General features: G+C 33.9%; 1 protein-coding gene across 23 annotated transcripts in view; it reads right to left on the reverse strand.

Annotated features, from left to right (window-relative positions):
• Window positions 1–1,702: 1,702 nt before the first annotated feature.
• Window positions 1,703–13,414, reverse strand: part of Robo2 (roundabout guidance receptor 2) — a 1,565,243-nt gene continuing 1,553,531 nt past the window's right edge. For 12 of the 23 annotated variants that reach the window (XM_048803919.1, XM_048803918.1, XM_048803915.1 and 9 more), the window contains 3 exons: window positions 9,244–9,516; window positions 7,284–7,484; window positions 1,703–5,567 (listed from right to left, as the gene is read on the reverse strand). In XM_048803919.1, coding sequence (XP_048659876.1) covers window positions 5,566–5,567; window positions 7,284–7,484; window positions 9,244–9,516 — 476 coding nt within the window. In that variant the 3' untranslated portion in view covers window positions 1,703–5,565. The remainder of the gene's footprint in view (window positions 5,568–7,283; window positions 7,485–9,243; window positions 9,517–13,414) is intronic. The other 11 variants (XM_048803927.1, XM_048803934.1, XM_048803937.1 and 8 more) reach the window with 3 other exon arrangements.

The raw sequence follows: 13,414 nt of genomic DNA on the forward strand, positions 1-13,414 counted from the left end.
GTATAAGGTCACAGTATCTGATGTGAAAATGTAGCTTTCTTTGGTTAAGATATCTGAGATACACACACATATATACCTAAAGACATGCATATAATATTATAAACATAGATATATATTCAGATATTCACATATCTTGGTTATATCTAGTCAGATATCTTGGATGTGAGTTTATATGTAAATAAATAAATAAATAAATATATATATATATATATATATATATATATATATATATATATAGGTGTATATATACATATACATATATATATATATATATATCTCCCCTCCCTTGTAGTTTGACTACTGCAAAAGGAAAGTGTTGACTAGAAAATGCAAAGACATGCCATATTTCTAATTCTTTGTAAATTAAACACATAGCCATAGGATATGTTTGCCCCTGTTTCTGTGACTCTGGACAGGTTTGTGACACTTCCAGGTATCAAATTCCTACTCTTCTGTCCATGAGACTGCATTGAATTCATACAGATAAAAAAGAGTTTGGGATAACATGTTGTCTGTCACCAGCTAGCCTTTTTATATACCTTTCCCTTTATACTCGTATAACTTGGTTTTCTTTCATTGCATAATTTCATTTCGCATTTCTGTTATAGAGTGAAGTTTAGCTTGACCTCTGCTGCTTTCCATGGGAGAGAGAGAATTCATTTTCACAAATTAAAGATTCTAAATAATATTTTTATATAAATGATTTTCTGCAATATTAAAATATATATTTTCCAAAGTAATATCTACAGTAATCAAGATAAAATAGTGCGTTTTTTAAAATAACCTTTGTGATAATTTTGTATTTTTGCCATGTGTAGGTGTTTCTACAATACAACAAAATTCAATAAAGCAATGTTTGTTTTGTAATTAGTCTGTTTTTCATCATATTGATAACTGATAGGTTTCATCTTTAACACCCACATAGTATGTATCACCACTATATTATATTAATGCAACATTATTTGTAATTACTCTAAGAGCATTTTATGATGCATCTAAGTTAAATAGATCTCTAAAATGTATTGTCCATTTACCACGTGTTTTTAAAGCTATTTTTAAATGAATGAATGCATCTTTTCTCTTTTACCATTTGCTTTTTACAGTTACTGAGATAATTATTTTCAAAAACTCAGAAACTACTTTTGGAGAATTATATCCTACAGTTATAATTTACCATGAAGAATGATGAAGTATTTATGAAGTACAATAAGATAGAATATTATTCTTTTGTACCCGTCTGTCCCTGAGGTAATTGTTCAATATACAACATCTCAAACAATTATAATTAACTATTCTAAAGCAATTAAGAACTATGTACTTGCTTGTAATTCTCATATTTACTTACACTTAAAAATAATTAATTAAAGTAATTCTGTTGAGAAACATTTGTGGTAATTTTAACTATCTAAAGGTCATTATGGTGTGGTGGAGGCTTCAGATCTGGAAAACAATGCTGATAGAATGAGCTGTGAAATTTCAACTACAGGTCATGGTCTCAATCATTGTATTTTAATGACTTTTATAGGTCAATGCCAATTCCTAGCTGTCACTTTTCATCCCGTACCTGAATTAGAAGACAAGATTATTCATTTTGCTACAAAATATTAATGTGAAGACCTACCTAAAAGTGACAAAATAGTCTATTTTTTGGTTTGTCTACAAGCAAGTTTGTTTTACATTAAATGGCTTTTTTACAAATTTGAAATGTGAATATATTTTATTTTTTCCCAGTGAGTACACAATACACAATTGTTTGACAATACTATTAACCAATTTTATGCCAATTTCTTTGCCAATCTAACATCAAATGAAACACATTAAGATTTTGGACGCTGTTTGGTGACTTAAACAAACTACAGTTTTAAAAAAAATGCATCTATAAAACAAAGTATAAAAAGTCTACCCACGGCCACAGAATCCCTTATCTTGCAACACTTTTAAAGTCACAATAAATGCTTTTAAAATTATGGAATTAAAAAGAATTAGTAAATTGCATGTCATTTAAAGAAATGCATGGTGCTTCATTTGAAGTACACATTATAAAGAAGGAAAATAAAAGTAACTTCACCTCTAAGATAATGTGGAAAGACATGTAGCTTTACACCAATTCTTGTCATGTAACTCTATAAACACAATATACAGAAGCAGATGAAAAAACTAACATTAGTGAATAATATGGTTCTGCATATCTTTAATACTGACACACAATTGCTTTCCAGTGGAGATAATCCACTGTTTGGAGCTCATTGGCATCATTATTGTTTTATTGTCAATGGACAGTTACATATTTTTATTGAGTAGAAATTAGGAAGTGTTCCACCAAAGCACATACAAACTTTCAACTCAAATTCAATTGAAAATATATTTAAATACCTAGAGCATTAAACTATGACATAGAACACCATTAAATCTGCTATTCAAAGCAAGTAAACTTGCAATGGTTTTACTTCCCTTTGGTTGTATGATAACTTAACATGTTGGTCCTCGTTTTCTTATATTCTCTCTTGAATTGGATGCAAATCCTCTGAAGGGATCAATTATTTTCATGCCCCTGTACTATCCTAACTTTTAAAAAAATGGCATGGAAAAGATTTAGAGGAGGGTGGGTTGACTCCCTGGCATACACTGGCATACCTGAGTTTGGGCACTGACATGGTTATTTTCTCCAAAGAGACTTTACCCGTTATAAATGAAGCAGTACTTGTGTCTGTTGTGACTTCACAGCAGTGTTGCCTGTAAGTGCAAGGTAAGTTACATTTTCTCCCACCCACGTTTCCTTCTGATGGCTTATGTAGGCTCTGGTTAGCCGAGTGAGCTCAGTGAATTTCTAATCACATTCATTCAATCAGCTACACAATGAAAATCTACAAAGGTTCTCTTTTAGATTTGTGTTATTCTGTTGACATTCTGGCTTATACTGACTGGTAGCTTTATACATGTATCATGTTGATGAAGATTTCTGATTTTTAATAGTGTTCCTGAATTTATATAGCCATAGCATGTTATTTTGCTCTCTATAAAAGGATGACCATATTGGGTGGAAGATTTGTTGGACCAATGTATTTAAAACTAGGTTTAATGGGCAACATGGATTATTCTAAAATAACATTCCAAGTAACCACAGGGTTTGTATTGCATTACCTAACTGTTAATTTTTTGTGTACTCTAGACAATCAGGAAGGTGTGATGCTATGTTCCAATTATTCTACATGTCATCTACATAAAGACATATTTTTTTAAGTCTTGGTTTACTAATTGCCTACAAATGCCAGTTACCAGGAGTCAAGAATCTGTATAATCTATGTGATAAAATTTTAGACTAAATTCAGTGATTGAGGAGCAAAAAGATGAAACATAAATGAATATAACTTCTTAGATATTTGTTTTGAAATAAAGGAGGTGAATTAAGGAACTTCACAAATAAAAAATAAATTCCTCACATCTTAGAGTTGTGAATAATTATGTATTCATTTTTTTGCAGAAGCTTTTTCTCCTCTCCCAGTCTCTTTATCCCAGAGAAATCAAACTGCATGAAAATCCAGGCACTGATGGTAGAAAGTTGATAAAGTGTTTAATAAGTGTGTCTCAGAATTCCTTTTCTCTTCAGTGAAGAGATGAACTACACACGACACCAAGAAGATGTTGGGGCCCATAAAGAACATCACATTCTAGGCTTGCCTGTGCTAATGCAGTCTCAGGGAATTCAAAAGATGGAGCCATTGAACTATGTCATCCCTTTGCTATGACAACAGGACATGAACCGGTGACCGAGCCAATAATGCAGAGTGTGAGACTTATTAAAGGGTCTCCTACTTGAGAACTGATCCTGATTGTTACATCAAATAGTTTTGAAGTACTGAATATATCATAGGAAAAACATAAGAAAATATAGTCAGAGCTAGAATTTAAGATTGTGTAGGTAGCACATGGGAAAATGTCACAAGTGGGAATTTCAGGAAGGTTATCTTCTACTTGACGGATTGACTATACATGTACAGTAGCTAACATATATTTCAAAGTCACATTTATTTTGAGCATACATAACTGATGTTCAGGAACTTCTTGTTCTCAAAGTCATGAAAACAAATGAGGCAGGACACTGTTATTAATGTCCACTTACAAGGTTTGGTTTTATTTAAAAAGTGTATAAACATGCATTTTTTTCCTCCTTTTTAATTTTTCTTTTCAATTTACTCATTCAAAATGGGTCAAACAGATTTTAGTTGGTAGCCAATTTCTGAGAATGTACCATCAAATATTTATTCCGATAAACTTACGGACAGTGAACTGAACATACTCTGAGCACTGCTTTTTAAGCACTTGCAATTTGGCTCTACGTTTGGTGAAATCAACTTTACGTCTTAGTCAAATGAAACACAAAGTTGTATATAGACTGCATTTTTTTCAATCATGAATTTAAATGATGCAGTTTTATCCTCTAGTGTGTACTGTACATGTATTAGAAAGTCAAAACAAGATATTGCAATAGATTTCATGTTTGGAAGCAGCCTGAGTATGTCCTAATAATAAATTGCTTCTTTACTTGCTAGATAGTCTCGAGTTCATTTTGTTTGTTTCCTTGGGGAACTTCATGTTATATTCTGACTTAATGAGTTGGAGAGATTAATTATGGTAATTCAGAAAATGCTGTTTTAAAAAAGCTGTAATATAAATACAGCTCTTGTGAAACACCTTAATTTCCTTTTGCTTCTCGCCATTCTCAGATGGGTCAATTACAATGACAGGTAAAGTTGATTCTAAATAAAACTTTAATTATCTTTTTTTAAAGCAAGTTTAGTACATCTTTGCTACCTGCATATTTTAATGCATATTCAGTCTAAAGACTTAAAATTCTTTCTTTTGACCCCTTGCTTTTGTCAATAGCAAAATCCATCTTTCTTCTCTTAAAAACAGACTCAATTCCTGATGTTCAGACTTTGCCAACACCATTGTTCCTTTGCATCTTCCTATTTCTACACCCCAACTGAAAACCATCTAACAGGATGGGTTACACCAGCATTATCCAACCTAGCTTACAGTACAGAAACCCCCTTCACATTCAATCTTTTCTTCATGTCATGAGGAGTAGAGATTTGTGCTTATCACCAAATAAAATTGCAGTGCAAAATTTAAACATAAAAGTTACACAATTAAAAGTTAATATATGGCACCACAGCCTATTAATTCACATATAGTACAACAGACCAATAAGAACAGACAATAATAGGAACAGAGCTAAAAAGAGTGAGCTTGCATAGCAATGCACAAAAGAAATTATATACAGAGGAAAATCCTTTTCTTCCTGGAGGGCGAGTTTTGTTTTCTTTCTTTTTTTTTATATACTCCTGACAAGAAAGAGTTAAGGTGGGTGGTGTACTTAAGAGAAGAACACAAGTAAAATATCTGTGGGATATGTGTGGCTGTGTGTCTTTACATTGCATTTACAGTTCTTTTAATAGTACATAAATAAAAGAAATTGTTCATTGCACTGTTTAGTGTCATCACGTCCATGAGTTGGGACCTGATGGTCCTTTCAGAGCAGCTTTGTATGTCTCCTCTCAGTTACTCTAAAAAGAGATGGAAACAAAAGTCAGGAATAAAGCTCAAGAGTTAAATGATGCATTCTTCTATCCCGACCCGCATAATCAAAATCAGAGCAACCGGATAGTAAATGAAGATGAAGTCATCAGAAAGATCTTGGTGAGTTTGTGCAATTCATTTTCGTTGAACCAGAGAAACAAGGAAAATAAAAACACTGTAGAATCTGGAGATTTAAAATTCAACTAGAGCTATTTTTTTTTCACTCCTTGCACACCTACGATTATTTCAATATAAAATTTAAACAAAATTTCAAGTACCCATGGGCCAAATGAAAAATTATAAATAAATCTTAATACTGATCAGATTGATAATAGCCAATCATGATAACTCAGATCCATAAACAACAAGTTTGAAACTATTTTCCCTTTTCATCATCTCATGAGCTCCTCCAGCCTGTGATGTGAGCATAATGGTGATCATAAACTATTTTTCCATGAGGAATTCAAGAGATCAGAAAAGTAGCTTTGTCTTCTCATGAGCCATAATCAGGCAAGTGGTTGAGAACATTAGAAGCCATGGCTGTTCTCTTAACAGCCTTGGTTAAGCTGAATTCAAAGAAGCAGTTGACAATGTTAAGCAGGCATCATTCTGATAGGGAATAGGGAGTTGGTAAATTTCCTGATGAAATTAACACAAATTCAATGTTTTTAATTGGACGTACTGTGACATCCCTATTTTTCACCATTACCTCATATTTTTATATTTAGGAAATATGAAAACCAATGCCAGTTCTTCATTCAAAAAGATAAACTTAATCAATAGCTATATCATTATAATCAAAATATTGTGAACTAACTCAAACCAAAGATCAAATTTTTTTAAGACTGACTCCATAAATTAAAAAAAAACGAATGAAGAGCAAATAAATGAAGAGTAGGAGGAACTCCTAAGAAGACTCTTTAAAGTACCCAAGGGCCAGAATTTTTCCCTTTTTTATTGTGTTGAGTTTAAAAGAGCAAGAAAAGTACCCAGTGAACTACATTTAATTTAACTTGTAAGTGTTGAGACTAATTGCCCACACTGAAACAATTTTTTGTTGTTTTATGGTTGTTTTTTGGTACTGGGGTTTGAACCAAAGGTGCTCTATCCTGAGCTACATCCCCAGCCTTTGTTATATTTTATTTTGAAACAGGGTCTTACTAAGTTGCCGAGGTTGTCCTCAAGCTTGTGATCCTCCTGCCTCAGCCTCTGGTAGCTAGAATTACAGGTATACACCACCATGTTTAAAGTAGTTCTTACTTGGCATAAATCAACTTGAAATATACATGAAATATTTATGTCATTGACCTGCTGTAAATAGCAATCATCTATGTTATGACCAAACTTGTTCAAAAATCATTGATTTTTTTTTCCTGTAACAGGGAAAGTTTTCTATCATTCTTAAATTTGTTTAATATGAAAATATTATTAATCTAATATTCTTTCTGAATCACAATAAACCATTATTTTTATTATTTTGGTACTGGGGATTGAACTCAGGGATGAGCTACCATTGAACTATATCCCCAGAGCTTTTATTTTTCGAGACAGGGTCCTGTTGAGTAGCTGATGGTTTCACTAAATTGCTGAGCCTGGCTTCAAACTTGGAATTCTCCTACCTCAGCCTCCTATGTCATAGGGATTACAGCTCTGCCACACCATGCTTGGCTTTGATAGCCTTTTCGGTGACCTAAAACACTTACATAATTCACCTGTAAACTGTCCTTGACTATTTGAGCCCATATATCCTATGTCAAGAAGGTCACTGGCATTGCGCTGGTGGCCTCCCCTCAACACCTCCGGTTTCCTGGGTCCAGTGGATCCTTTAGAAGAAGCTGTTCCTGACGAGCTGTGGCCACCTGGAGATGGGAAATTGGGCTTGCTATAGGGCACCAAGGCCTCCTCTGAAAAAAAAAACATACAGGGCTAAATTGAACTGAAGCCCAGGAAAATGACACAAATTTAACTCTTACAAGTTAAGCTCAGAATGGACCATTTTACTGTTTCGTTCTTTAGTAAAATTAAAATTAGGAGGTTTAATCAAGACCGGATATTAAAGGAATTTCCATGTGCAAGCAACATTTCCTACAATAGGAACTGAAGCAGGATTAAATTAAAAGAGATCTTGGGATAAGTATACAATGTTGTATATTATTTGCAAAACTTAAATTCATTATAAAAGAGAGCAGCTTACAGTGAACTACTTTGTTTCAAAAAAAAAAGCATATCTTCAAATAATTTCTAGAGTTCAATGAGGCTTCAATATTCCTATCAAAACAGAAGGAATGTGGTTTTGTTTTACTTTAAACCACAGCAATATTTTCCTCAATCAATTTAGATAAAAAAATATGTATTAGCTAATTAAATAAGCTTCTTAAATTTCTGTTGTTGCTTGGGACACAAATATATTAATTGAAAGGCTAGGAATTTCATTAAAAGAAAAAGAGAAACCCACCCAATTTTAACAAATGTGATAATATTCATTTTTATATATTGTCTCCCTGCAAATAACTGATCAAATATATTATGAATAATTATTTAATATTTTGCATCCTTTCTTCATTCTTCTTTCCTCCTCTATTTCTTACCTCTCTCTTCCTGTCTTTCTCTAGCTCTTTCCTTTCATCTCTCCACATCTTCCTTTCCACCCCAACTAACTCTATTTCTTTCTTTCTTTTGAGGTATTGGCCATTAACAAGTGATTAGATGATGAAAAAATGTTGGCTGAATTTACTGTTTCTTGCCTTAGATAGTCTTTAATGACAGGGATCACATAATTTTTCTCTCACAGCTTGAATGGTCAACCATTCCTAAACATTTCAGTAAATCTAGATATTGAAATTGTCATCTTCTGGCCCTTGCACAAATTGAATTTTTCAAAAACTTGAGCACAGTGTTGTAACAAAATGTAGTTACAGAAATGCATGGGGAGAGGACTTGTCTAATAAAGATTGAGTCCAAATGAATAAGGAATATGTTTCAAAAGTTGTGTGCATGTGTCTATGTTTATTAATACTCAGTAAATCCTGATGCAAGATATTCCAAAAAATGCAATAGCCCCACCCCTAATTAATGTCTAATCGGAAACCATGAAATTTATGTTCTAACATTTCCAGGAAGTGTGATTTGTAAACAAGAGCATTTCTTGTCCCCATGTGAACAGTCATCTACATTTAATCAGTTAACCTTTTCCAACATGAGGTCTGTGGTTGGGCATTTACTTGTAAATTTATAATCTCAATTAATTCATCTAATTGACTGACAGGAGCTCTCCTTTCAAGTGACTGGTTACTTCTGTCAAAATGACAATCTCCTTGAAGGTAGAGATTAAACTGACACAAAAGCTGAAATTTAGTGGTCTTAAAGCTACTCAATAGAAACAGTAAAAGGCAAAAAAGCCAAAATTGTCTCCTGAGACCGTAGATGAAGGCTGGAGATCTCTTGGATTCAAAGACCTATGGAGAGGTTAATTTGAGGAGCAATCACCACTGTAATCAGTCTCAAGGAACGTGCCTGTGAGCTCTGCTTGAGAAATTCCAACTTCACTTACTGACTTAAGGCAAATATCTCTCGGATGCCCTTAAACAACTGCCATTTCTAGAATACCTGGTAGAAAATAAAAGGGTCACAGCCCACACTTGCTTGGGACTGTGCAGAACACACCTGATCCAACCCCTTGTTTGTGTGGGGCTTTCCGTATGTCTTCTTGGCGTTCTGTGGAGCTTATCCATTCCTGGGTTTGTCGTTGCCACTCTAGGGAGGTTTTGGCTGGACAATCCAAGGAGCTCTTTGTGTCTTCTAAGCTGGAGGCTTGTTGTCTCTCTAGAGAGCTTCCTTTTCTCTCTGTTGAGTTTTCCACATGACCAGCATGCTGGCTCGGGCCTATTTGCTGCCTTAAACCCTGACCTGGTGGGGGATCTGGTGGTGGTGGAAGATCTAAAAATTTTGAATAATGTTTAGAATGGACTAAAATTTAATGAAAAAATACAGGTTTTAGTTCAAGTTGGAAAAAAAAAAAAAAACTCTTGCCCTCATACAAGTATCACCCATGCAAAAAATAAAAACAAACAAAAGAAAAAAAAACAGAGAAAAATAAAAGTCAATTATTGATATGTAAAATGCATATTATTGGTCTCTCTGCTGTCTTCTACCACAGCATCATTGAAATCAAATTGACTGGATTCATCCAAGTGTTAAACATGGAAAGTGTTTTCAATTGCACACTGGCGCTAACATTCAAGGTTAAAGGGCAACTTAAGGGTCATAATTCATTTTCATCCTTCCCTTTTCAAAGTAGAAATACTATGGCAAAAAAATAAAATAATAAGATCACTAGAAATTCTAGCAGCTGTGCTAATAAAAGAACAAAAGCCAGCCTGCCAATCTCCATAGGAAACATCACCCTTGGGAAATTAAGAACTATATGCCGTATCATATGCAACATATGATTGCCTTTACCCAAGTATGTGGCACATTTAGCAATAGTCAAAGGGTTAAGCTAACATTTATTAAATGCAATTAACATTCTGCCTGACAACCAATTCTGGCTATTCGTTTCATGAGTTAGCTAATGAGTTACAACTAATATATTATAATCTTCCAATGTATTAATTTTAATAAGTAATAACCAATGTTCAGCATACAGATTGAAAATGCTTTATGGTACTAGAGTTGGCAATATATCATGGAAATTTGAGAAGTAGTGGAATAGATAATTTTTCAGAAACGCTTTTTAAATTAAATATCGGAAATGAAAAACTTAAAAGTTCAAGTATCAGCAAATTTTTCATTTTCCTTTTCTTAGCTCTTCATATCTTCAGCTTTGTGTCTTGAAAATCTTCCACTGTGAAATCATATTTCCTTCCTTAAATATTACACTAGCTGAAATGATTTATTTTTTTTTCCTTTGGTACTGGGCATTGAACTCAGGGGAATTTTGACACTGAGCTACATACCCAGTGTTTTTTATTTGTTATTTTGAGGTAGGTTTCATAAGTTGTTGAGAGTCTCATTAAATGCTAATGATTGAGGCCAGCCTCAAACTTGTGACCCTCCTGCCTCAGCCTCCTGAGTCACTGGTATCATAGGTGAGCATCACAACACCCAGCTTTAAAATAATTTTTAAATCCTTCTAAATATTCATTTAGCTTGATTTATTGTGATTTTGTGTATGCTATTGCGTACTTCTTAGTTTATCCTTAGAGTATTGGCAATTATGTTATTTATTCATAAAAAGCAAAAATCATGTATAGTATTTATTTCATTAATTAGAAGATACTGTACTTAATATAGCATTGTTATGACACTTTTATAACCAGGTTCTTATTTCTAATAATATTATCTATGAATTTTAATGGGAAAAGTATAAATTTCTTATATACAAAAAATAGCTTTTTCAAAGAAATGTTAAACTGGTCATTCTAAGATTTATACTTTGTCTTAGGAGCAAAATGATATTATTCTCCACTGCACAGAGAATCTGGAGCACCCAGGTTGGATGGTTACTAGTTCTTATGTATACCTTTCACATTATATTATGAATTTCTAATTATTGAGGGGAACAGTGTCTCTGTCTGGGAAAATAAGGTTTTATTCCAAATATTTCTTCCAAGATGAAAAGCTAATGTAATGTTGAGATATCTTTTTGTTGGATAATCCAATGAGTTTGGGACTCCCATCACTAAACATTATTATAAATGCAAATTAATTATTTCATTTGAGTTATTGGTCTTAGAAAGACAGCAAGGAGAAATTATAAAATTTGCTTCCAAAATAACAGATCTTATCATTGATTTTTACTCTCCATCAGAGCAGCTTAATTTCTAAAATGGTCAAAATGGTATCTGCTTATGCCAGCTAAAATTCTGAAGACTATTTAATTTAACCTGAAATTATATAGCTTCATAATTAAGTAATATCCTTGAAGACTGTGTCTTCTAAGAAGAAAGGGCATTGCAAGCACATTGAAATAAACCAACGGGAAAGGGAAATGGAATTGCAAATGGCTATAGAAAAATAAAAATATATAATCAAATACATTTTATCTAAATTAAATTTATTATTCAATTCTAGGTTGATTCATTTCAACTAAGTCAATTCACTAAAGAGTATCTTACTAGCCTACTGAGAATTAGCTATTGTCAGGTGACCACAATCCCATGACACAAGTGTTGTTATTGTCTTCATTTTTTAGCTGAGAAACTGGGACCACAAAGAAATGAAGTATCTCCATTCTGGATCTTTCCTCCCATGAACTGCAGACTCTTCTAACCAAATCTACATGGGACAATTCCACTTGGATATTTAGAAAGCTTTTCAAATTGCACATATCAGAACTGAAATCTAGTTCCTCCTTTATAAAATGTGTGTCTTGCATGGTATGCCTCTTCTCCACCTGTGGCAATTTCATCCTACAAGTTCACCAAAGCTATGAAGTGACCTTTAAGCTTTGCTTTACTAATTTTATTAACAAGACCTGTGAGCACCACTTCCAGAATTCCCCACTTCTTGTGGCTTTCACTTATTTCTGACTTGGTATGAACCACCATTGTCTATCCCCTATGTTGCTTCTACAGCCTCCTATGTAGGTGATCTGTTTTACACCTTTTCCCCATTAAATATAACACAACAGTGGAGATGATCTTTTTAAAAAGAAAAACAGAGAAGATCATGTCACTCCTCTGCTCCCCCCCACCCCCCGCCCCTCTCTCCAGGAGCTTCCCACTCAACATACTGTAAGGCTGATTGCATCACTGCAGCTTCAAGGTCCTACATCACATGTGCTCTTTTGCTTGTCTGACTTCATGTTCTATTTTGTTTTTATGCTTGCTCTAGTCGTTTTTCTCCCCTAACATTTTTGGTAAATAAGCCCCAGATTTTATTGCTGTTTTCTTAGGTCTTCGAAGGACCTTTCCTTGGATATCTTTGCTTTCATTCTTCTAGTCTTTTCTCCAATGTCACCTTGTAGGTGAGGCCTTCCCTAAAAAAACATTCTTAAAAATATCTCTTCCCTACCTCCATATTTCTCAACTTCTTTCCCTTTTGTCTTTTTCCTCATGGCAATGATCACCTTCTTATCAACTGCTTTTTTATATTCATGTATTACTGTTGGTCTTTATCTATCTTCCTACACTCAAATGTAAGCTCCGTGAAACCAGAGGATTTTTGTCTATCTGGCTCCTATTGCCTACCATGTGGAATATACTTAATATATATATATTAAGGGGTAAAGCTAGTATTTGACAGAGCTTGGAAAGGGCCCCTTTTATGAACAGGGCATTAAAAACCAGGGAAAAGGGAACACAGGTTGGGAGGATGTAGTCTAAGGAAAATCAGTGTGTTGGGTAGAGAACTGCCAATTTTTACTCAGTGTGTTAGCTTCAAAGGTATTTTTTGACTCATTATGCAAGTGGATAGAAGATGTGGATTCATCAATGATTCCTTAGGTGTACCTGGGTTTTGGTATAGCTTTTGGGACAGACACGGAAATATCCATTCCAATTTTTCTTCTGGGACACATGGAGGATACTTTCTAGTACGAGACACCATGGGAGAGAGTTTTTGATAATGACATATGAGACATGACATAGGTTCTTGCCATTAGAAACTCCCAATGATCACCCATTATCTGTCTTTGCCTCACTCAGAAACCATAAAGATTTCTGAAAATAATGACATCTCAATCCTGGAGAGGCCTAAACACCCTTACATTACTGCTTAGAGGAGAGCCACCTGACCTTGATAGATGAGTGTGTCAATAAGAAAGTATCTTTTACTGTGCCAAGACACTGAGGGTTAGAGGTTGTTTGGTAAAGTAGCTAGCAATAATTACCCT

The sequence above is a fragment of the Marmota marmota genome, unplaced genomic scaffold, assembly GCF_001458135.2.
Source record: "Marmota marmota marmota unplaced genomic scaffold, marMar, whole genome shotgun sequence".
In the NCBI taxonomy this organism is placed as follows: domain Eukaryota; kingdom Metazoa; phylum Chordata; class Mammalia; order Rodentia; family Sciuridae; genus Marmota; species Marmota marmota.